This window comes from Lithobates pipiens, unplaced genomic scaffold, assembly GCF_037356315.1.
Source record: "Lithobates pipiens isolate NorthernLeopardFrog02 unplaced genomic scaffold, aLitPip1_a1.2 Scaffold_44, whole genome shotgun sequence".
NCBI classification, from domain to species: domain Eukaryota; kingdom Metazoa; phylum Chordata; class Amphibia; order Anura; family Ranidae; genus Lithobates; species Lithobates pipiens.
This window is the reverse complement of record NW_027507870.1, coordinates 972,525-996,494: the sequence shown is the minus strand read 5'-3', so window position 1 is coordinate 996,494 and position 23,970 is coordinate 972,525. Positions and strand designations below refer to the sequence as shown.

At 44.9% G+C, this 23,970-nt stretch overlaps 1 protein-coding gene across 1 annotated transcript in view; it reads left to right on the top strand.

Moving 5' to 3' along the window:
- Window positions 1–226: 226 nt before the first annotated feature.
- Window positions 227–23,970, top strand: part of LOC143956834 (uncharacterized) — a 48,069-nt gene continuing 24,325 nt past the window's right edge. The window contains exon 1 of the mRNA XM_077467008.1: window positions 227–524. Within this exon, the coding sequence (XP_077323134.1) occupies window positions 227–524 (298 nt within the window). The remainder of the gene's footprint in view (window positions 525–23,970) is intronic.

The window sequence follows — 23,970 nt, the reverse complement described above, 5'->3', positions numbered from 1 at the left end:
TGTAGCGCAGGTGTTTTTGCTACCTAATTTACCACTTGAATAGTGTGATGTTTATAAGTTAGAGAATGGCTCCCTCTAGTGTTTTTTCTTTGCATTATTCTTGTTAAGACTTAAGGCTCATATGGAAACTACCATTCAGGAAACTACCTACCCACAATGCTCACTTACCTACACACAAGGCCAAGTTAAAGAACTGCATGCTGGGTATGGAAATACAAGACACAGCATGGCCATGGTTCACTCTTTTCTGCCCGGGGATGTGAGACCTGCCCGCAGGGACCTGTGTGGGTGTGATTGGAAGAGCCGTGGCCTGCTTGGTGCTGAGCGCAGTGGAAGCTTCCGGAGACGTCTCGTACACAGTGTGCCGGATCAGCGCGTGATCGGATTGGAGGATCCAGGATATTGGAAAGAGTTCAGCAACACAGTCATCAGTCATCTGACGGAGAGGTTCTGCGTACGGAAGCAACTTGGAGCGGGACTGAGATCACGGAAGCGGAGCAGCACAATTGTTTGGGCCCTGTGGGGTGAGGGGGGGCTGTTGCCCAAGATTTATCAATTTATTTGTCACTTTGCAGACTAGTCCAGAGGTAGTTCTATTGTTGTGCCTAAAGTTATGAAACAAAAGTATATGGTATCCTCATCCTTATATAATGACTACAAAGAAAGTTTTGAGAGAAAAAAAGGGATTTACATGGAACATCACAACCATGGTTTCCCTTAGGATCACCCAGCAAAGTAACGGACTGTCTTGATACCAATATTATAAAAAATACAAATGTTTATTATTATATATAAAAAGTTTTTTTTAGAAAATAAAGAGAAAAATTGTGTAGACATAAAATTTCAATGGTTGCACAATGTAGCTATAACATAGACAAAAAGAGATATTCTAACGATATTGGGTGTCCAATTCGGTCTTTGGTTTCTACTAGTTTCGCGACTTTACTGTCGCTTCTTCAGGAGACCTTGTTTGTCTGAAATCGAAGTTTATAACAGTTTATTTAACAGAATTAGCATAGTTCAACATATTTGATGTATTATTTTACAAGACCCTAAACAAAAGGGAGGGTAGAAAACGAAGTGTGCAGCTCACCACCACAAAGGCATCAAGTCACAAAGCATTTGGAGTTCGGGTGGTCCTAACCAGCCAGGCTTTAACCACCCTTTGGGGCGGACACGGGAGGTTCAGAGTCAGCTATAAAACAATAGTCAGAGAATCTGAGTGGTAAATATATCTAATTAAGGAGCATATCATTTATATCTCACTATGGGTATAACATAAACATACCGATATAACCAGATGCTTTTTAAATAATGCAGCATGGAAAAATGCATCAACTCATCAACGCTGGGGTCCAGATAAGGATATTAGACATGCCCAGGACGGTGTGGTAATGGGTCTGGTGCACAGTAGGGAGTGCGCCCATAGAGAGTACAGCGAGGGGTCCAAATCTTTGCCAGATGCACAATAGGTATTTATATGTGCAAAGTTAACCTAGTAAAGATATGCATAGATATAGATCAGAAAAATATATATATATATTGGGTAGCCAGCATAGGGGACGTTTGGGAAGGGAAGCACTTACCGGTAGGCGGAATCCCCCCCACATACAAACACGACCGCTCTTAGCCTGGAGGTCCTTCGTCCTCCGTTCCGCTGCTGTGAATATGCGCCATATTGGCGCACCTTTAACCTCCGGCCCGACGACGTCAAAAGCCCGACGCAGACGCCGAGCTATGACGTCGTCGGGTCCGCCGCTCCTACTGCGCATGCGCGAAAACGTCGCGACGCACATCAGCTTGAGTCACCATGGAAACCCATGGTGACTCATTGCTACAGCGGACCTGATGCCGCCCACAAATGAGAGGCTTACAGGGCCGCCGGAGAGGCGCGTGCCCGCCCCTGGGAGTCTCCTCCCATACTCCAATCTAAGCACCATGGCGATGTCAGAGTGCCTGGTAACAAAAAGCCTGTGTAGTGTCTCACACCTCGCTTAACTTTACAAACATCAATACATGCAAAAGGGTAAACAAGAATAAATAAAATATTAAATCATTTAATTTGGCAACATTTATTCACAGGTATTTTAATCTATAGTTCTCACCATACGTGGCGCTTATCTAGAAGAAAAAGCAAAACAAGAAACAAATAAAAATAAGTTAGGGTACTAAGTCAGAGACGGACTACTGTCCACAGAATATACTGTTTGCTAGTACCTAGAAATCGCAGTGGCATCAAAAAAACCGAGAAATTGGGCTCACACGGTACCAGATAGCATGGGGACAGAGGGATGAAGAAGGGAGGAAGAAAAGGGGGAGAGAAATTGGTTCATGTTTGCCGTAAAGGACATATATATAAAAAAACACACAAGAGGCTGTTTCACTTAAGGAAATATTTGTATGTTTTTGTTTCGTTCAAGCCAGGTGGGACCAGGGCATCTAAACGTTCTATCCATAGGGTTTCTCGTTTTAAAATTTCCCTATCCCAGTCGCCACCGCGGGTGTCCTCATAAACTACCTCAAGGACAAAAAATTTAACTACTTGTGGCTGGTACCGGTGGTGAATACCTATATGGCGGCCGACTGCCGTCAGTTTGCCGCCCGAAGAATAGTAAAGATGGTCACCAATACGTTGGCGGAGCTCTCTAATGGTTTTGCCTACGTAAAATGCCCCGCAGGCACAAACCATTAGGTAGACAACGCCTTTCGTGTCGCAGCTGGCATAGAATGATGGAATAAAAATTTCTCCACTTGGGAGATTATATGTTGTTCCCTCCCATATCCAGGGACAGCGTGGACAGCCACCACAAGGGTGGGTGCCACGTGGATCCCGCCGATTTGGTGCGGAGATTTGATAGTGGCTTCTGGTGAGTTTGTTCCCAAGGGTAGCTGCCCTCTTGAAAACCAATTCCGGGGTTTGTCTAACATATTTACTTAGAGTATGATGATCCGTTAAAAAATGCCAGTGTTGCGATAAGATGTTTCTAAGTGTATTCTGATGTGTAGAATATTTGGTGATGATCTTAACTGTAGAAGGGTGGACTGGTCTGGGGGGGCCATAAAGTAAAGATTCTCGTGTGCGTCCGTACGCTTTGTTAAATGCTTTCCTTAAATTGGATCGTGGATAGCCTCTATTGAGGAGACGCTCCTGTAAACCCCTGGCTTGAACCAAAAAGTCATGATCTGTGGTACAATTTCTTCTTATCCGAATGTATTGGGCATATGGTATGCTGCGTATTAGAGGGCGGGGGTGTGAGCTTTTAGCATGTAGTAAAGTATTGCCAGATGATGGCTTGCGATAAAGGTCAGTCATTAATTTTCCAGAATTATCCTTAGTGATATTGAGATCCAAAAAGGCAATCTTAGTTAAATGATATGTGTAAGTAAATGTTAAGTTAAATGTATTTAAATTCAATGTTTTGACAAAATCTTCCAGTGCCTGGACAGTCCCTGTCCAGACAATTAGAAGATCATCTATGAATCTATACCAAAGGAGAACACAATCAAGGTAGATTTGTAAAGATTCATCAGAGAATACTGACCGCTCCCAGCCCCCCAGAAATAAATTTGCATAGGAAGGTGCGCAGGCTGTCCCCATCGCCACACCTTGAATTTGTAAATAAATTTGATCCATAAATGTAAAAAAGTTCTTACTAAGGATGAAATCTAAAAGATGTAGTATAAAGTCATTTAGAGGCCAAGTGGTATGGTCTTGTTTTTTGAGGAAAGTGCTGGCCATCCGGACGCCCTGCCCGTGGGGGATGCTGGAGTATAAAGCCTCCACATCTATTGCCACGAGGAGGGCGTCCGGAGGGACTTGCACGTCCTCAAGGTGTCGCAAAAGATCGCTTGTATCTTTTATATATGAAGGTAGGCTTGTAACATGGGGAATCAAGTACGAATCGACTAACCTGCTTGCGTTCTCTGTTAGGGAACCCATCCCCGAGACTATTGGGCGCCCTGGGGGATTGTTCTTATCCTTGTGTATTTTTGGAAGCGCGTAAAATGTAGGCATACGAGGTTTAGCTGTGTTTATAAATCTAAGGGTTTCAACATCTATCAGACCTTGTTCATATGCCCTTGTAACCAGGGACCTAAACTCAGTTGTAAAGGTCTCAACCATTGAATGGTTGATTGGAATGTACCATGCCCGGTTACAAAGGATTTTTAAGCACATTGATTGATATTGCTGATGAGTCATTATGACTAGATTGCCCCCTTTGTCTGATTTCTTAATGATCATATCGGGTTTTTTCTGTAATCTACGTAATGCCTGTTTCTGTTTATAGTTTAAATTGGATTGAGTGTCAGGCCAATCCTGTTTTTTTAAAGATTTAATTACTGCAGTCAAAAAGGCCCAAATCGTAGGGCATGTCATGAGGTCAGGGAATGCTCGTGAACTAAGTTTAAAAATGTTTTTTTGTGGTTGGATACTATCTGTTATGGATTGGGGCGTGGGTGCAGGGGTTGATGGAGCCTCTAAAGTTGTTTCATCCTCAACCTGCCCCTCGTCGTATAGTAACATAAGGTCACGTAGGGCTTTGAATTCTTGCATAGAGTAATGCTTTGTTCTTTCAGCCAGTTCTTTCTCTAAATTTAGGTTATGTCTATCCTTATCATACATAAATTTGTAGGTTAAATTCCGAGCGAAAAGATATATATCTTTAATAGTTTCATAGACGTTTATAGGTTCCGAAGGACTGAAGCCAAGACCCAGCTGGAGAACTGTTTCTTCATCCTGGGTCAAGGAATAGGGAGTAAGATTAACAATATTTAGGTTCTCAGTATCTGCCTGGGAATTAGTTTTGGAATAATTTACACCTAATGTGGTAAGGGGGTCTTTAGCATGTATGCATCTAGACTCCCTCGCCGGTGTGAATCGGGTGTGGCCAGCGGAAAAAAACCACTAGGGTTTGGGAGTGAGGCCTGTGTATTGGTGTGCAATATTTTCGGAATAATATTGTGTAGTGTGGATATTTGTGTACTGGTGCTTTGGCCTTGTGAATCAGGATGTGCTGGTGGGGTTGTTTTAACGGTTTTACCCGTTTTCTTGCCTTTTTTGGAGTCCTTCGCTGAGTGGTCTCCACCAGTGAGTGACCTCTTACGGGGGGGGACCCGGTGCGCGTGAATTCGTGTTTAGGGAAGTGATCTGTGAAGAAAGGGATGAAATTGAAGAATCAGATTCTGTATAGTCTGTGACAATAATTGTTTCTTTAGGTGCTCGTGTCCTTGGAAATTTCCTTCTTATCAATTTATTACCCCATTTATAGGCATAGCCTTCAGAAAAGGCAAGCTTGTCCTGGACAAACTTGCCCTGCTTTTTAACAATAATCTCTCTGTTGAGAATTTCAATACGCTCCCTGACCTCTTTCCACTTTTCTTTAAAAATTGGTGATTCCATAATTTTAGGAAATTGTTCATTAAGGCGTTCAATCTCCCCATCTAAAGAAGTCATATCTGCATGGTATTGTATCGTTAATTTAGTCATTAATTCTACACTGCATTTTGTTAATGTATTTTCCCAGTCCTTTTTAAATTCAGGAGAGGGATCTTTGATAGTGGGGAAAACTTGAATCCGAAGACCTAGAGGGCAAATTTCTTCCCTAATATATTGTTCGAAATACTGCGTGTGCCAATGCAGGTGTGACTTCTTCTTCAGCAGGCCAAACATCCTTTCTAAGAATATTTTAGTTTCATCCTCAATTTTGTAATTTGTTAAACAACCTGTTTTTATAGATAACATAAAATTCGACCAATCAGAACCAAGCATGTCCATAACTTTGCTGGCCACCTGTGGGCTCAAATTAGAACCCCGATCTCAGACACTACTGCGAAAAGAAAGATTTTTTTAAATAAAATCACGTATGGTGAAATTAGATATGTGTGAGAATTTATTAGCTCACTAGATGCCAATTAAATTATGTAAACAACATATCAGGCACGAAAAAATCGTTTTCTACCCTCCCTTTTGTTTAGGGTCTTGTAAAATAATACATCAAATATGTTGAACTATGCTAATTCTGTTAAATAAACTGTTATAAACTTCGATTTCAGACAAACAAGGTCTCCTGAAGAAGCGACAGTAAAGTCGCGAAACTAGTAGAAACCAAAGACCGAATTGGACACCCAATATCGTTAGAATATCTCTTTTTGTCTATGTTATAGCTACATTGTGCAACCATTGAAATTTTATGTCTACACAATTTTCTCTCAAAACTTTCTTTGTAGTCCAGAGGTGTCAGGGCTGGCTTAGCCCTTCCTCCTCTGGGATGGCCGCTCAGCTGTCGGCTAATTGCCAGCTCTCTTTTCTTTCCACAGTTACCAGCTGTTCCCGATGATGCTCGTCTGACCTACCTATTTAAAGCCTTCCAGCTCATTTCTCCTTTGCCTTCACGTTGGTCACATTACAAAGGAACCATCTCCTGCTGTTTGTTTCAAGACTGGCTTGCTGACATCCCTCCTGGCTCCTTATCCTGCTTGCGGTTGCTCTCCTTGGATCCCTGACTTCAGGCCCGGCTGATTACCCGATCTGGTTACTGGACTCTGGCTATGCTTGACTACGCTTTTTCTTTTTACCCTTTTATTTTTATTAATAAACAAGTGTGATTTGATTGTACTTCTGTCTCAGTCTGATTCATGGTTCCTGACAAGAGGATTGCTGAGACCTGTAGATCTACAGAGCGGTCTCACTGTTAAACACTGTGTCCAACCAGGCCTCAAAGTTTGCCTTCCACATAACATAGAGTGTCCGGTTGCACCCTTCATAGAAGAAGAAGTTTGCACGTGTTTCACACAACCAAGTTCACAGTTCACCTACCATCCTTATCTTATTTTAACATTTGCTTACTCACTGGATTACAAATACTGCAGTATAATAAAGCTAGCTGAAGAAAGAAGATCAAAGACTTTGCCATTCACTACAAAGCACTTATTACTTTTCTTACACACACTCTGAGGACTGCAGTACATACTAGGGGGAGCCCTTGAGCATATGTACTGTATTGCACTGTTACCTAGTACTGGATAGTGTAGGGCAGGTTAGAAGTGTGTGCACGGCTGCATCAGGAGTGGGAAAGTGCCCACTGTCAAGGTCTTACCACCCTGAGCATCAGTCCCACTTTGAGACACGCCCGCATGCCTTACTCATGTGATCTGAGTCTGAATATTTACATGCACCTTATTATTGTTTTAACCCTGTGTACCAGAATCATCATTGTATTTTATAACCTAAACCAGTTTCCAGTAAATTTACTGTGTGTGGCTAAAGTACAAATGGTGTGTGACATTGTCTATTCCTATTAGGAGGTGGAGTGACGCATACCCAGGTAACGGTAAAGGTACAATAGTTACATAGTAAGTAAGGTTGAATAAAGACACCATTCCATCCAGTTCCACCTGAGTGAGTGTCTACAATTGTCCCTAACCCTTGCACACTCACATTGGTCCCTACCCTTCATATACTAGGGCCAATTTTGGGCAGAAGCCAATTAACCTACCTGTATGTCTTTGGAGTGTGGGAGGAAACTGGAGTACCCGGAGGAAACCCATGCAGGCACATGGAGAACATGCAAACTCCAGGCAGGTAGCGTCGTGGTTGGGATTCGAACCAGCGACCCATTTTACTGCTAGGTGAGAGTGCTAACCACTACACCACTGTGCTGCCCTAATATATAACACTATTGCTGGGTTGTTCCTTGCTATTGGGTTGCACACCAACATTATTACACAGCTGTGTCAAGTGGGTTGAGCCAATTCTTTGGGGGTGGAGAAGCAGAGTACAGGCCCAATTAATTACCAGCAGCACCTTCGGGGGTACATGCTACACATGTCTGAGGGGTGTCCTAATCCTACCTAATCCTGGGGCACGTCATCATGTACATATTCATCATAATGTACCCCTCCAAGAGTCTGTTATGTATTTTGGGGGACCTTTGAAGTGGTCTGTGTGTTGATGTTTATTTTTTTTTAAGGAGCCGACAATAAAATGTTATCATTTGTCGGCAAATTAAACTATATATATATATATTAGGGCTGTGGAAATTAAAGATTAATTCCTTGATTAATTCTTTTGATTGATCAAAATTCTTTTGATCGGTACTCACCTCTCCGCCAGCTTCAGGGAGTTCCGACGGAGATCCGGTGAGGTCACGGACATCGACGTCGCCGGACTCCTCCCCCCTTCCTCCGTCTGCTAACGAAGGGAAGGGGGCAGGAGTTCGGTGACGTTGAAGTTCTGATTGAACGTAACGTGTATGGGGGAGGAGCTACGCATGACATCACCCATTGCTGCCCTACGGAACTAACACGATTGTCAGCTTTACATGCTGTGTTTTTATCATCTTTATGTGAGTAGTTTGTGTTTAAACACAAAAATGAATCTTATACTTAAGCGGTGAACGCTTCGATCTTTTCTTTCTACCCATGACCCGGTGTCCTTGCTGAGATCCAAGGAGACGTGAGAGAAGTTTATGGTCTGTGTTAACCCTTTTGATACCCGCTTGCATGACCACCTGTTTGCACAGGGGTCCATGCCATAAGGTGAGAGTGATTAGTTAGACCAGTGGTGGAGGGATTGTCACTCTACTGTAGGGAAAAAATTACTTATGTCAGTGCTACAGTTGGAATTTAAAACGTATTTGTGTGGACTGTGAAGTTAAGTCATGGATTGTGGAAACTAACTAGTGTCGGGTGATTGTATATATAGTGTATACCACATTTACCACTGACTAATGCAGAGTTGCAATGCAAGGAGATCAGCTAAAAGTAGTTGGATCTGTATGTGCGTTATAATTAATCCAAATTAGTTGATTAATCGTTTTTTTAAAAATCGATTGATCGAACATGAAAATTTTAATCAGTAACAGCCCTAATATATATATATATATATATATATATGTATGTATGTATGTATATATATATATTTTTTTTTTTTTTTGCCGACAAATTATAGCATTTTATAGTAAGTTGTTGCAAGTGGGTTTTTTTTGTTTTTTCTTTCAATTCTTACTGTAAGATGTGCTACAGCGAAAATTACATTTAGATGAAAAAAAATATATATATATATATATATATATATATATATATATATATATATATATATATATATATATATATATATATATTACTGTATATATATTTTTTTCATCTAAATGTCATTTTTGCTGTGGCACATCTTACAGCAAGAATTGAAAAAAAAAACACTTGCATCAAGCCCCCTCAAAATGAGTCGGGTATGGACTTTAGAGTGGCACCGCATGCAAAAAACCCCTATATAAAATACATGAGGCACCCCCAAAAATCCATACCAGACCCTTAATTCGAGCATGTAGTCTGACTGGCCAGGAAAGGGGGTGTATGAGACCAAACCATACCAGGCCACATGCCCTCAACATGGGTGATACCTTGTTAGGGGGGGTACCCCTGGAAAACCACCTTGTCCCCATGTTGATGAGGACAAGGTCCTCTTCCTTACAACCCTGGCCAATAGTTGTGGGTATCAGCAGGTGAGAAGCTTATTAGAATCTGGAAAGGCCCCTTTAACATTAAGGAGGCCCCATGATACTCCCTTCCACCTAGGTGAATAAGTAGGGGTGCATAGTACCCCTACTCATTCACGAAAAAAAAGATGTAACCTAGAAATAAAGACACCCAAACGTGTAACAAGTCCTTAATTTAAAAAAAGTAATTCACTAAAAGAGTGATTCGATGTAAATCCATCGTCAATCACAATGCCCCCCCCCCCCCCCGCAGGAGTCTCCCCGCCAAGGATGGTGGAGACCTGTTGGTGCAGTCACGCCATGCCCAGGGAGGAAGCGGCGGACCGGAGCTGTCCCAGGATCGAATCCAGATCAGTTATGGCGAAAGAAGATGGAAGGTAGATGGATTGTCTGTTGTTTCCGGGAAAAAAGTTGGGTCTGCCGATTATATCCTTCTTCCTGTATACCACCCCTGCAGCCCCACCTACATTCTGCTTAGCCTATGCCCGTACAGTGACCCCTACATGTACCCATGTTTTACTTAACCCTGTGTTGCCTGGTAACCTCTGTACCCCTATCATAAGGTTCTGTGCCCTTTTTCTTTTCTTTTTGCTTTGGGTCTGGCTTTACCAGCCCACCTGGCTGCTTCTTCACCAGTCTACCTGGCATTTTTAAATGAACAGAGTCTGTTCCCATTGATTTCAATAGGGTTTGGGTTTGCCATGTGCTGAACTGAACCCAAGGCAGTTCAGCTAATCACTAGGCTAGCAATGTAAAACATTCCACAGATTTTTGTACAAAAATAAATAAAAATGATAATTTCAGACAGTGACAACTACCGTATTAGCAAACGAATGTTAGCAATTCTTTATCTCTATGACTAAGGCTGTTAATAATTTAAAAAGAGCAGAAATTACATTATTAAAGTAGAACTAAAGGCAAAACATTTTTAAGAATTTAGGTCAGAGTAAGCAAGGGTCATAACCCCTGTGAGTATTTTTTTTCAAGCTGTGTCCCAAAAAAGAGGGGCAGAGTGGTGGACCATTGTGAGGTCCCTCCAGCAAGGATCCGTCTGTTCCCTTCTCATATGCTAGAGGGGTGAGGCACGTTAGTCATGTAAAAATGTCACGTAGCTCCTCCAGTAAAATCAGTTTCAGGTGAAAATGTGACTGGCCTAAGTAAGAGTCAAACGGTATTATCTATGAGTTGCTTTTATATTGGTCAGTGATTTGAAAGTGGAACCAACAGGCCCAGGTCGATGTGAATTTGGAAGGGGAATCTTTTGTCAGGTGAATGAGTTTTTCCATAATCGGCAATGTTCAGAGGGATGTAAACAGGGAGGGGATGTGGGTCATACCCCAGTGGATTGGGATGCACATTTTAGCTGCATTCACCATATGCATGGTGTGCGATTTATAATAGGCTCTGTGGCAGAGAGAAGTGTGGTGAAGAAGGAATTGCGCAGTGGAGTTGTCTAAAGTGTATGTTGTTACTTGAGAAATTACAGAGTGGACTTTAGACGAGAAGGGCTGTATCTTAGGGTAGTCCCACCAGCAGCAACATTCCATCTGCTTGGTGGCATCACCAACAATACTTAGGAAGATTTGAGTTAATTTTTATGTAGTAGAGCGGGAGTTCGATACCATCTCAAAATGAGGTTGCAACAACTTTCCTGCGTCGTAACATTAACAGACCCTTTGTGGGCATTAATGAAAATGTGATCCCATTCTTCAGGAAAGGATTGTATTGAGGTCTCGTTCCCAGGCTGTGCAAGCCTTCCAACATTAGAGGGCTTTTTTCCGAGAAGAGAAAGGCATTAACTGAGGAAATGACATGTTGTTGGGGTGTGGTCTTAGCGCATAAGCTTTCAAAAGGAGTAAGAGGAGGAGGAACTGACTTAGGATGAGCCATGGAATGGAGAATTCCGGGTTAGAACGAACCGGTGTTAGGGGTCCCACGGTCGAGGACAAGCAATGCTTCACACTGACCTCCCGAAAGCATGCTGGTGTGGGACCAATAAGTGTATGGTCTTTTAGAAAAGGAGGGATATGACGTATTAACAGCTAGGGAGAAGTCTCCAGGCAGAGAGAGATGAAAAAAAGGCCTTAAGTATTACCCATTCTTTAACTCGTCAATGGAATTTCCAATCCATGATCCGCAATAGGTGACAGGCCCAATAATTATTGCGTAAGTCCGGGAGACCTATCAAACCTTTTTGTTTGGGAAGGACTAGTTGATCATAGCTGATTCTGGGCCACTTACGGTGCCATAAAAAGGTCACACATAGTTGCTTATATGAACGAAAGAATACAAGAGGTAGTCTTATCGGGATTCCTTTGCGGGGTAAAACATTCATCTTTAGAATGGCTGCTCGGCCAAACCAAAGTGGAAAGTGTGTGTGTCCCACCAACGAGGCTTGTAGTTTTCAAAGAACTACCACGGCACTGCCTTCCTCTAGCTGAGTGTCATCATCAGAGGCTACAAAACACTGGGCATCCTCCTGGAGCATGTACCCAACACTGTGCTCAAATAGTTTAGGAGACTCCTCAGGAGGACGTGGTGGGTCTAGGGAAGGAGTCACTGATGATGACATTGAGAGGAGGGAAGACGATGCGTTGGCAGCTGCTTTGCTAGTACCCTGAGACTGGGTGAGAGAGGATGAGGAGGATGAAGAGGGCTTGGTCATCCACTCTACCAAGTCGTTGGCATGTTGCGGTTCAACATGTCCAGCTGCCGAAAAGAAGGACAAGCATGTCCCATGGCCACGTGCTGATGACAATGCACTGCGTCCACGACCAGCACTGTTGTCTCTAGACACAGAGCCTGCTTGCCCTCTTTTATCGGCTCGCGCCTGTCTGCCTCTCCTTGCTGGCCTTCCAGACATGGTAATGGCCTGAAGGGAGTTGGGTAAAACAGCAGTTGGGTAGTGTATATTGTGCTGGAGGCACACAACACCCACTAACTCCTGCAGATGCCTTTATTATAGAACACCAGAGATAAAGGGGTATATACAGATGTATACTGTGCTGTGCTGGAGGCACACACAACTTCCAATAACTCCTGCAGATGGCAAGTGGGCTCAAATAGAGAAGAGCTATGTAGGTGGATATAGCGGTATGTACTGGGTACAGAGCACGCAGACAGCACGCACAAGCTCCTAACACTACTGACTGCAAGCTCTTTTATAAAAGATAGATCACTAGCTATATAGGTGAGGTGAATATAGCGGTGTATACTGCGGTCAGAGCACACAGACAACAACCACTACAGAAGAGCAAGATCGAAAATCGGCCGATAACGATCGGTGTGTACTGTGTTGAAGGTACACAGAACACCCACTAACTGCTTCAGACGCCAACACACTACACAAGGCCGCCGCGCTGGCGGCCTTATATAGTGTGGGGCGTGTACTACACAGCCTGAGCTATGATTGGCCACAGGCATCCTGCCTGTGGCCAATCATGGCTCTCCTCGCTGCTGGCGCTGTGATTGGCCAAGCATGCGGGGTCACAGTGCATGCTTGGCCAATCATGAGCCAGCAATGCACTGCGCCATCGCAGTGCATTGTGGGCCGTGAGCGCCACACGAATTTGGCGCGAACGGCCCATAATGTTCGGAATTCGCCGAACGGGCGAACAGCCGATGTTTGACTCGAACACGAAGCTCATCCCTAGTTGTGAGGCTGGGAACCATTAAGGATTAACGCTGATACATAATCTGAATTTGGTTCTTGTTTAAGAAATGTTAATGGTTCCATTTGTTGATAAATGGCCAACCGGCCAATTTTTGGTGTCATTTGTTATTTGTTCAGATATATGTTTGGGAAGTTTAAAGTGTTAGACATCTGGTATACATATGGGGTACCCTAGCCAAGAGGCAGTCAGGTGGGTTAACATTTTCCTGCAGTGGTAGAGCTGGGACCAGTGTCTACAGGGAGTTGAAGGTACTCCAGGATGCAGTTCATAATACAGGGAGTTCCTAGCATGTAAGGGGCTTTATCTAATCTAACAGAAACTGTCGGCCTGTACAGATGAATCAATTGAAGCTGTGCAGAAGAATCAATCAGAGTTGTACATAGGTACATAGGGTGGACATTGTCCCTGGTTTTGTCACATTAAGTTTGACATCCCATAATTCCTATACCCATCCAAGTTATTATCCCTAAATAAAACAAAAACAAAGCTCAATGACTGTTTTCTGAGTCTAAATGCAAGTTGGAAATGTTGTGTGCCTGGCTGTGTAACAGTGGGGAACCTTATGACTTGCAGCCCCTATGGAGTAGTGTTACACATAGAAGAAATGTAAATACCCCTTCTTTATTCAATGTTTGGCTCCCACTGAACAGGTTGTTCGGGTGTTCGTAGGCTGAGGTGACCAGATGTCCCCGGTTTCAGGGGACAGTCCCCGGATTGAGGACACTGTCCCCGGACCAAGTCTGTCCCCGGTTTTGTCCCCGGGTTTGACTTCAACAGGGGCTGGGGCAATTTTCAAAGACAGTCAGTGCAGAATAAAAAAAAAAATTACACACCCCCGCTCCTACTATCTTAGTGGGGTGTATTTTTTCCATTATCTGTGTCCCTTTCTGATGATGATGTGCTGGTCGGAGCCGATGGACTATTTCTTCAGTTTCCGGCACACGCCCATTCAGCTCCGCTCACATGGTCTTCTGCCTTGGCTCAAATCCCAGCCAGCCGCCTGCTTGCTTATCTCCTTGCCTTCCCCGGCAGAGTAATTTTCCTCCCCTCCCCACCCAGTAGTAGCCGGGGCCCGGAGAGTGAGACCTGAGAGGCTGTGAGGCCGGCGGAGGCGACGGGTAGAGAGAGGCAGCTGAGCTCAGCTGATGATGTCCAGCAGCAGGAATAGAGGGGAAGCAGATCCAATCGGGGGGCTGCCAGTGCCTTCAAGGCTTCAACACAGGTGTGCTTTGGGGGTGCCTGTGAATAGACTACATAGCACTGTGTCTGTCTCTCTGGCATAATGGATGGTATCAGAACTCACAGGCAGCAGCACTTATTGGTCAGAAGTTCACAAAATCAGCACCCAGCAGCCATGTTATATGACACACTGTGACAGAGCCAGCCAGAGCCATGATAGAGCGCCCCCTGCCTGTGAGTTATCATAATGCTGATGATCTTAACCAGTTTCCAATCACCTGATAGTAGATTTACTGTTACATGGGGGTTGCGCTGCACAGGATCACTTATATATGTGATCCTGCATTTCTGAGTATCAGAGCCAATCAGCGGATCCGGCGGACTCGCCTAGTGGTAGTAAACAAGGCAGTTCGCCATTCTGTGAGTGTGGAAGACATTGATCCTGTGTTCCTGCAAAGCAAGTACAGGGATCCATGTTCTTCCTTAGTAAAATCACCTGCCCCACAGTGAGAAAACACTTGTTAGGCACACATTTAAAGTGGTTGTAAACCCTTACAACCAACTTTGACCTACAGGTAAGCCTAGATTAAGGCTTACCTGTAGGTCCAAGAAATATCTCGTAAACCTACACGGTTTAGGAGATATTTGGCAAAAGACAGGCACCTCTGTCTACGGCGCATGCGCCGTAGACAGCGGTGCGCAGGCGCACTGAGTGCGCCGTGGTCAACGGCGATATGCCGCGAGTGTCGGCTCCCGTGCACATGCGCAGGGGTGATGTCATCGTGGCTTCGCCGAATGACAGCGACGGAGCAGCCACCGAGAAGATGGATGCACTGGACTACAGGGGACAGCGGTGACTTTGGTGGCTCCTGTGTCAGGTAAGTGACACATAATGGACTACTATGCGATGCATAATAGTCCATTATGCTTTACCTTTGCAAGGAATTAAAGAGGAAGTAAACTCATCAGGGTTTACTTCCTCTTTAACCCATTGATTGCCCTAGATGTAATCCCCTTCCCAGCCAGTGTCATTAGTACAGTGACAGTACATATTTTTAGCACTGATCACTGTATTAGTGTCACTGGTTCCCACAAAGTGTCACTTAGGCCGCGTACACACGGGCGGACTGTCTGTCCAACTTAGTCCGCTGAAACGTGTTTCAGCGGACAGTGCGCTCGTGTGTGGGCTTCAGCGGACTTTTTCAGCGGACAGTCTGGCGGACTAAGTCTTTCGGAATTTCCGTAATATTGTCCGTCCAACTTTGGTTTCAGCGGACAGTCCGCTCGTGTGTAAGCTCGTTCGACAGACTAAGTTTGGCGCATGCTCAGAAAGGATTTACACGGCGAAGGTTGCATTGCAGTGTATTGGACGTCGAATTTCTCGTCCCGTCGTACGTGCCGTTCACGTCATCGCGCACGCTTTCAGCGGACTGTCTGCTCATCGTGTGTGGTCAAGTCCGTTCATGCAAATTTTGAGCGGACTGTTTGTCGGATTGTCTGACGAACTTAGTTGGGCGAACAGTCCGCCCGTGTGTACGCGGCCTTACGGAAATTCCGTAAGAGTTTGTTTGTCAGATTGTCCGCTGAAAAAGTCCGCTGAAGCCCACACACGAGCGGATTGTCCGCTGAAACACTGTTCAGCGGACTAAGTTGGACAGACAATCCGCCCGTGTGTACGCGGCCTGACAGTACATATTTTTAGCACTGATCACTGTATTAGTGTCACTGGTTCCCACAAAGTGTCACTTAGTGTCCGATTTGTCCACCGCAATATCGCAGTCCCGCTACGAGTCACTGATTGCTGCCATTACTAGTAAAAAAAAAAAAAAACATATGTCCCCGGATTTCATTTTAAAAATCTGGTCACCTTATCGTAGGCTCATCTCTAACAGAGTTTTTTTTTGTTTTTTGTTTTATACAGTAAAAGGAAACCCTATAACAATAAATCTATTTCTCCATCTTGAGAACATTTCCTTTATGTCATTAATAGCTAAAGGAACTGGCATATTTGAATGGGAGGAAATACAAGTCAATGAAGGTTCAGACATTTACTTTCTCTTTCACTTTCTTCTGAACAAAGAAGGAAGAGTCTGGTTAAGCTGCAGCAGGTGAACACGAGCGTTTCTTCCTCCTCACACAGCTTTAGGTGAGTGAAAATGTATCTATTTTTTGATTTTTTTTTTACATTTTTTGGATTGCAGTTAAACATTAGATTATTTTTTATCTGGTTGAGATGATTCGTGTGTGTGTGTGTGTGTGTGTGTGTGTGTGTGTGTGTGTGTGTCTCTTGCACCGCATTGCAAACCTAAAGTAAACCTTTTAGATCAGTAGCCCAAACAATTGCCCCACTGTGGTGGTTTGTTTCTATCCCCGACCCAACCCTTCTGGTTGGAATGCTGATCTGTAGGGTTTATTTATGGCAAATAATGCAGTGTTTATTTCCTTCTAGTCTCCTGAGGAAGTAAAGCTGTAAAACACTTCAGTACCGGGGGGGGGGGGGGGGGGGCAGGGCACTTATACACCTTCCTGCCCAGACCATTTTTAAGCTCTCAGTGCTAACACGCTTTTTTTTTTTAATCTTTTTTTTATTGAGTTTTTTATTAAAAAAACAAAACTTACCCGCACAGGGGCCAAACATTACCCACGCAGGGGCAGAACTTCTGATGCGGCAGCATATTACAGCCAGGCACATCATATAGCTAAAACATATTGCCTCTGAAGCCGCAACAAACCGCAACAGGGCAGATCAACAACTAACACAGCCTTACTTATCTATACCCCAATGTGGGGAGAGGTTTAATTTAGGAGAAACTGTGCTCAATATTGTATTGACAGGATATTATGACACAAGAATACTTGGGTCATCATACCATCGTTCTAAAACCATAGTGTTAATCTAAGGGTTGGTGATCACATCAGCTGCTGTAGTATTATCTTCCAACCAACATGACCACACCTTTTCAAATTTTCTTGGGCATCCCCTGCCCGAATAGGTAGCTCTATAAAGAGGCAAACTGGCGTTCACCAGGTTTTTCCAGAACCTGACAGAGGGGAGAGATGATTGTTTACAGTTCATCGTGATTGCCTTGCGTGCATAATATAGCAATAGGGATATGAGTATTGGTACTGAATTGTGGTACATTATGATTCAGCCACAGGGGGGTGTGAGGAGACCAGGATTTCGGCTGGGGAGCCCTCAACGCATCCCCCACCTTCCACGCCCTCATTGCGGTGTGCATAGAAGGGGTGAGGCAATGAGGAGTTTTTGGCCCCCTAAAGATCAACCCCTCCAAAGGGCCTCCAGAGACCTCACTATAGCCGCCTCCTGCACCGTTGCAGAATTGGTCAGGTCTGGCCATAACCACCAATGAGCAGTTATTATTATTATTATTATTCAGGATTTATATAGCGCCAACAGTTTGCGCAGCGCTTTACAATATGAGGGCAGACAGTACACTTACAATACAAATCAATACAGGAGGGATCAGAGGGCCCTGCTCGTTAGAGCTTACAATCTAGAAGGGAGGGTCAAGTTGAAACAAAAAAGGTTATAACTGTGGGGGATGAGCTGATGGAGAGAATGAAAATACAATTATTAGGTGTGGGTGGGGTAGGCTTCTCTGAAGAATAGTGTTTTCAGGGATCGTCTAAAAGCGAATAAAGTAGGAGATAGGCGGACAGATTGGGGTAGAACTTTCCATAGGATTGGAGAGGCTTTGGAAAAGTCCTGGAGGCGAGTATGGGAGGAGGTGATGAGGGAGCTAGAGAGCAGGAGGTCTTGGGAGGAAGGAAGAGAACGAGTAGGTTGGTATTTAGAGACTAGGCTAGTGATGTAGCTGGGGGCAGAGTTGTGGATGGCTTTGTACGTAGTTGTTAGTATTTTGAAATAAATTCTTTGGCTAAGCGGAAGTCAGTGGAGGGATTGACAGAGAGAAGTAGCAGACACCGAGCGATTGGTAAGTTGGATGAGTCTGGCAGCAGCATTCATAATGGATTGAAGAGGTGATAGACTATGTAGAGGTAAGCCAATGAGAAGGGAGTTGCAGTAGTCGAGGCGGGAGATGACCAGCGAGTGAATTAAGAGCTTTGTTGTGTCATTGGTTAGAAAGGGGCGTATTTTGGAGATGTTGCAGAGGTTGAGGCGGCAGGATTTGGACAGTGATTGGATGTGTTGCTTGAAGGGGAGTTCAGAGTCCAGGACTACACCTAGAACCTTGGTGTGTGGGGATGGGCTTATGGTTGTGCCATCGATTTTGACAGAGAGATCAGGGGAAGGGGCATATGGGGGAGGAAAAATGATAAGTTCGGTTTTGGATAGATTGAGTTTGAGGAAGTGGTGTGACATCCAGACTGATACATCTGATAGTAAATTAGTGATACGTGAGGAGACAGAGGGAGTGAGCTGAGGGGTAGAGAAAAAGATTTGGGTGTCGTCAGCATAGAGGTGGTATTGGAAGCCGTGGGAGGCTATCAGTTGACCCAGGGAGGAGGTATAGATTGAAAATAGGAGTGGTCCAAGAACAGAACCTTTGGAGACCCCAACAGAGAAAGGAAGAGGAGAGGAGGAAGTAGAGTTGTAAGAAACGCTAAAGGTGTGGTTGGATAAGTAGAAAGAGAACCATTGAAGAATACAGTCACGGAGACCAAAGGTGTGGAGTTTTTTGAGGAGGAGGGGGTGGTCAACCGTATCAAAGGCAGCAGAGAGGTCCAGGAGGAGAAGTACAGAATAATGTCGATTGGTTTTGGTAGATCGTTTGTTAGTTTTAGAAGAGCAGTTTCTGTGGAGTGTTGAGGACGAAATCCAGACTGAAGGGGATCAAGAAGGCTATTATCAGCGAGGTGGATACTCAAGGAGTTTGGATAAGAGGGGGAGCAAGGAGATGGGGCGTAGGTTGTTAGGATTGGATGGGTCCAGTGAGGGTTTTTTAAGTATGGGTCTGACAAGTGCATGTTTTAGAGAGTTGGGGAAGATGCCAGAAGAGAGGGAGAGATTGAAGATGTGGGTTAGAGAGTGTAGCATAGAGCCAGGGGGTGAACGTAGCATTTGTGAGGGAACAGGATCCAGAGGGCAGGTGGTAAGGTGGACATTACCAAGTAGTTTAGCAACTTCGTCTATAGTGGTGGGGTTGAAAGAGGGAAGTAATGATTGTGCCTGTGGGCATGACGTGTAAAGCATGGAGGGTAACAGAACAGTAGAGATCTCTGCGTGAAATGTATCAATCATCTGTTTGAAGTGATTAGCAATCTCCTGGGCAGTGAGTGAGTTGGCGGGTGGAGGCGGTGGAGGACGAAGTAGAGAGTTGAAAGTAGAGAAGAGTTGACGGGGACGGGATGATAGGTTGCTGATGAGAGTGATAAAATAGTTCTGCTTGGCAGAAAGGAGGCTGGAATTGTATTTTTGGAGGGCAGATTTATATTGGTTGAAATCTCTCTGAGACTTGGTCTTGCGCCACAGGCTATGTTTTTTCAGACTTCTAGTGACATCTGTTTGCCAAGGTTGAAGGGGTCGGGGCTTGATTCTGTGTGTAGTGAGGGGGGCCAGCGAGTCCAGAGAGGCTAGAAGTGAAGCGTTGTAGACAGAAGTGGCTAGGTTGGTGCAGGATAGGGGTGAGATTTTTTCATAGAGGTTGTCGATAGCAGAGTAGAGAAAAGAAGGGTTGAGAGGACATAGGTTTCTGTGGGTAACTTGTAGGCGGTTGGAGGGAGAGGAGCTGGAGTAGAGGCAGAGAGTGAAACGAATAAGGCAGTGATCAGAGGTGAGGGAATGGATAGTTAGAAAGGTTGCATGGAATGCAAAGGTTAAAGAAAACGAGGTCAAGGATTTTGCCTTCGGAGTGAGTAGAAGTGCATATCCACTGCTTCAGGTCAAAGGAGGAGGTTAGGCTGAGAAGTTTGGAAGGGGGCAGAGGTGTTCGTATTAATAGGGATGGTGAAGTCCCAGAGAATGATTGTGGGGATTTCGGAAGAAAGAAAGTAGGGTAGCCAGGCAGAGAAGTCATCAAGAACTGTTGATACTGTTCCAGGGGGCCTGTAGATCATGGCTATCCTTATGTCACGTACACACGACAGGACTTAAGTCCGGCAGACTTTCGACGGAGTTCTGACGGAGTTCTGACAGAGTTCTGACGGACTTTCCGAATGAACGGACTTGGCCACACACAATCACACCAAAGTCCGACGGATTTGAACGTGATGACGTATGACTGGACTAGAATAAGGAAGTTCATAGCCAGTAGCCAATAGCTGCCCTAGGGTCGGTTTTAGTCCGTCAGACTAGCACACACACGAGCGGATTTCTGGGTCCGGCAGAGTTCTGGCGGAAAAATTTGAAGCATGTTCCATTTCTAAAGTCTGTCAGACTTTTGTGAATCAAAAGTTCGTTGCAGCCCACACACGACCGAATAGTCTGCCAGAATCATTCCGTCAGACCTTTGATGTTGAAAAGTCCGCTCGTGTGTACGGGGCATTAGAGAAATTGGAGTGAAGAGACGAATGCAGTGTGCTTTGAAAGAGGAGAGTGACAGAGAGGGAGGTGGCTGAAGTACCTGGAAGGTGCTATGTGGGGCTAGAAGGATTCCAACACCTCCTCCCTTATGTCCATTGAATCTAGGGGAGTGAGTCCAAAGAAGACCACCATGGGATAGGGCCGCAGAAGACGCAGTGTCTGATTCGTGGAGCCAAGTTTCGGTGATGGCGAGTAGGTTAAATGAGTTGGCGATAAAGATGTCATGTAGAGAGGTGAGTTTGTTGCAGACAGAGCGGGAGTTCCAAAGGGCACATAGAGAAAGGGAGTCTGGTCTTGGGAAGAATAGAAATAGGAACTAAATTGTGTTGATTGCGGCTGCTGCCAGAGGGTGCAGGGTGATGGGTACAGTTTAATGATGGAGGTCCAGGGTTTGGGGATATATCTCCAGAGGTTAGGAGAAGCAGGAGGGTGAGGGAGGCAATATGGGAGTGAGATTTATATGAAGGGACGTGCCCCAGGGTCTTGGAGATTTTTAGTGTGTGTGGGTTTAGAATTAGCAGGAGTTGGTGGGTGCAGTAATAAGGAGAGGACAGAAGTGAGGGTGATATATATATATGCTGTGGGGGGGAGAAGTGGGGCGGAGTTGAGATAATTTTAGTATAGAGGACAGAGCTGTCAGAAGGAGTGGTAGAGAATGCATGTTATAAGGAGAAAGTGCTAAAGGGTTAAACGAGGTCACCAGGGCCAGATTAACCACTTAAGGACCGCCGTATTGCCATTGTACGTCAGCACAATGGCACAGGCAGGCACAATCACGTACATCTACGTGATTGCCTTCCAGCGGGTGGGGGGTCCGATCGGACCCCCTCCCGCTAGTTACGGCGGTCCGGTTCGTTCCAGGAGCGCTCCGTGATGAGGGGATGGCCGTTGGTTTTCGGCCACCCCCTCTGGATCGCTCCTGGCCAATGAGAAGCTTCCTCCCCTGTGTATTGTTTACACAGGAAGGAGGAAGTGATGTCATTCTCCTCGGGGCGGTCTTTTTGACCGGACTACGAGGAGAAGAGTAATAGTAAGTGTGCACCAACACTACACTGACATGTAGGTACACACAGGCACACAAACCCCCCCCCGATCCCCCCCCCGATCGCCCCCCCTCCCCCCCCAGTCACAGTGTCACTGATTGCATTGATCATTTCTTTACTGATCAATGCATTCAGTGTCAGTTGTGACAGTAAAAACTGTCAGGACAGTTAGTGTTAGGTCCAGGGTAGCCCCCTATCACCCCCCAATAAAGATTTAACCCCCTGATTGCCCCTAGAGTTAACCCTTTCACCCCCTTTTGCCAGTGTCACTAAGCGATCATTTTTCTGATCGCTGCATGTGTCGCTAGTGTCGCTAGGTAGCTAGTTATTTTTTTAGGTTCACCGCCAGGTTTTTATATCGCTAGGTACCCCGATATACTACCCAATAATGGTTTTAACCCCCTGATTGCCGCTAGTTAACCCTTTCACCCCCTTTTGCAGTGTCACTAAGCGATCATTTTTCTGATCGCTGCAATAGTGTCGCTACAGTCGCTAGGTAGCTAGTTATTTTTTTAGGTTCACCGCCAGGTTTTTATAGCGCTAGGTACCCCGATATACTACCCAATAATGGTTTTAACTCCCTGATTGCCGCTAGTTAACCCTTTCACCCCCTTTTGCCAGTGTCACTAAGCGATCATTTTTCTGATTGCTGCATGTGTCGCTAGGTAGCTAGTTATTTTTTTAGGTTCACCGCCAGGTTTTTATATCGCTAGGTACCCCGATATACTACCCAATAATGGTTTTAACCCCCTGATTGCCGCTAGTTAACCCTTTCACCCCCTTTTGCCAGTGTCACTAAGCGATCGTTAATCTGATCGCTGCATTAGTGTCGCTACAGTCGCTAGGTAGCTAGTTATTTTTTTAGGTTCACCGCCAGGTTTTTATAGCGCTAGGTACCCCGATATACTACCCAATAATGGTTTTAACCCCCTGATTTCCGCTAGTTAACCCTTTCACCCCCTTTTGCCACTGTCACTAAGCAATAATTTTTCTGAACGCTGCATCAGTGTCGCTAGTGTCGCTAGGTAGCTAGTTATTTTTTTAGGTTCACCGCCAGGTTTTTATAGCGCTAGGTACCCCGATATACTACCCAATAATGGTTTTAACCCCCTGATTGCTGCTAGTTAACCCTTTCACCCCCTTTCACCAGCGATCACAGTATAAGTGTCACTGGTGACGCTGGTTAGCCAGTTAGTTATTTAGGTTCCCCATCAGGTTTTTATATAGCGCCAGGGACCCCCATATACTACCTAATAAAAATTTGAACCCCCTGATTGCTCCTAGTTAACCCTTTCACCACTGATCACCGTATAAGTGTTACGGGTGACTCTGGTTAGTTTGTTTTTTATAGCATCAGGGCACCCACCATTTATTACCCAATAAAGGTTTAACCCCCTGATCACCCGGCGGGTGATATCAATTAGGTTTTAGGGTCAGGGTCTGCGTCGCCCCAGGCAGCGCTAGGTTAGTGCCAGTACCGCTAACACCCACACGCAAAGCATACACCTCCCGTAGTGGTATAGAATCTGAACAGATCAAGATCTGATCTGATCAGATCTATACTAGCATCCCCAGCAGTTCAGGGTTCCAAAAAAACGCATTGTTAGCGGGATCAGCCCAAATACCTGCTGGCACCTGCGTTTTGCCCCTCTGCCCAGCCCACCCAAGTGCAGTATCGATCGATCACTGTCACTTACAAAACACTAAACACATAACTGCAGCGATCGCAGAGTCAGGCCTGATCCCTGCCATCGCTAACAGGTTTTTTGGTAGCATTTTATATTCAAATCCGGAAGGCAGTGCTTGGTTTTCGGGGTCCCGTACGTGGCTAGGCTCCCAAAAAGTCCCCCACATGTGGTATCCCCGTACTCGGGAGAAGCAGCAGAATTTATTTTGGGGTGTAATTTGACTTCTGCCCATAGCATGTGTGAGCAATATATCATTTAGTGACAACTTGGTGCAAAAAAAAATAAAAGTTTGTAATATTCCCGCAACTTGTGGCAAAATATAAAATATTCCATGGACTCAACATGCCTCTCAGTAAATAGCTTGGGGTGTCTACTTTCCAAAAT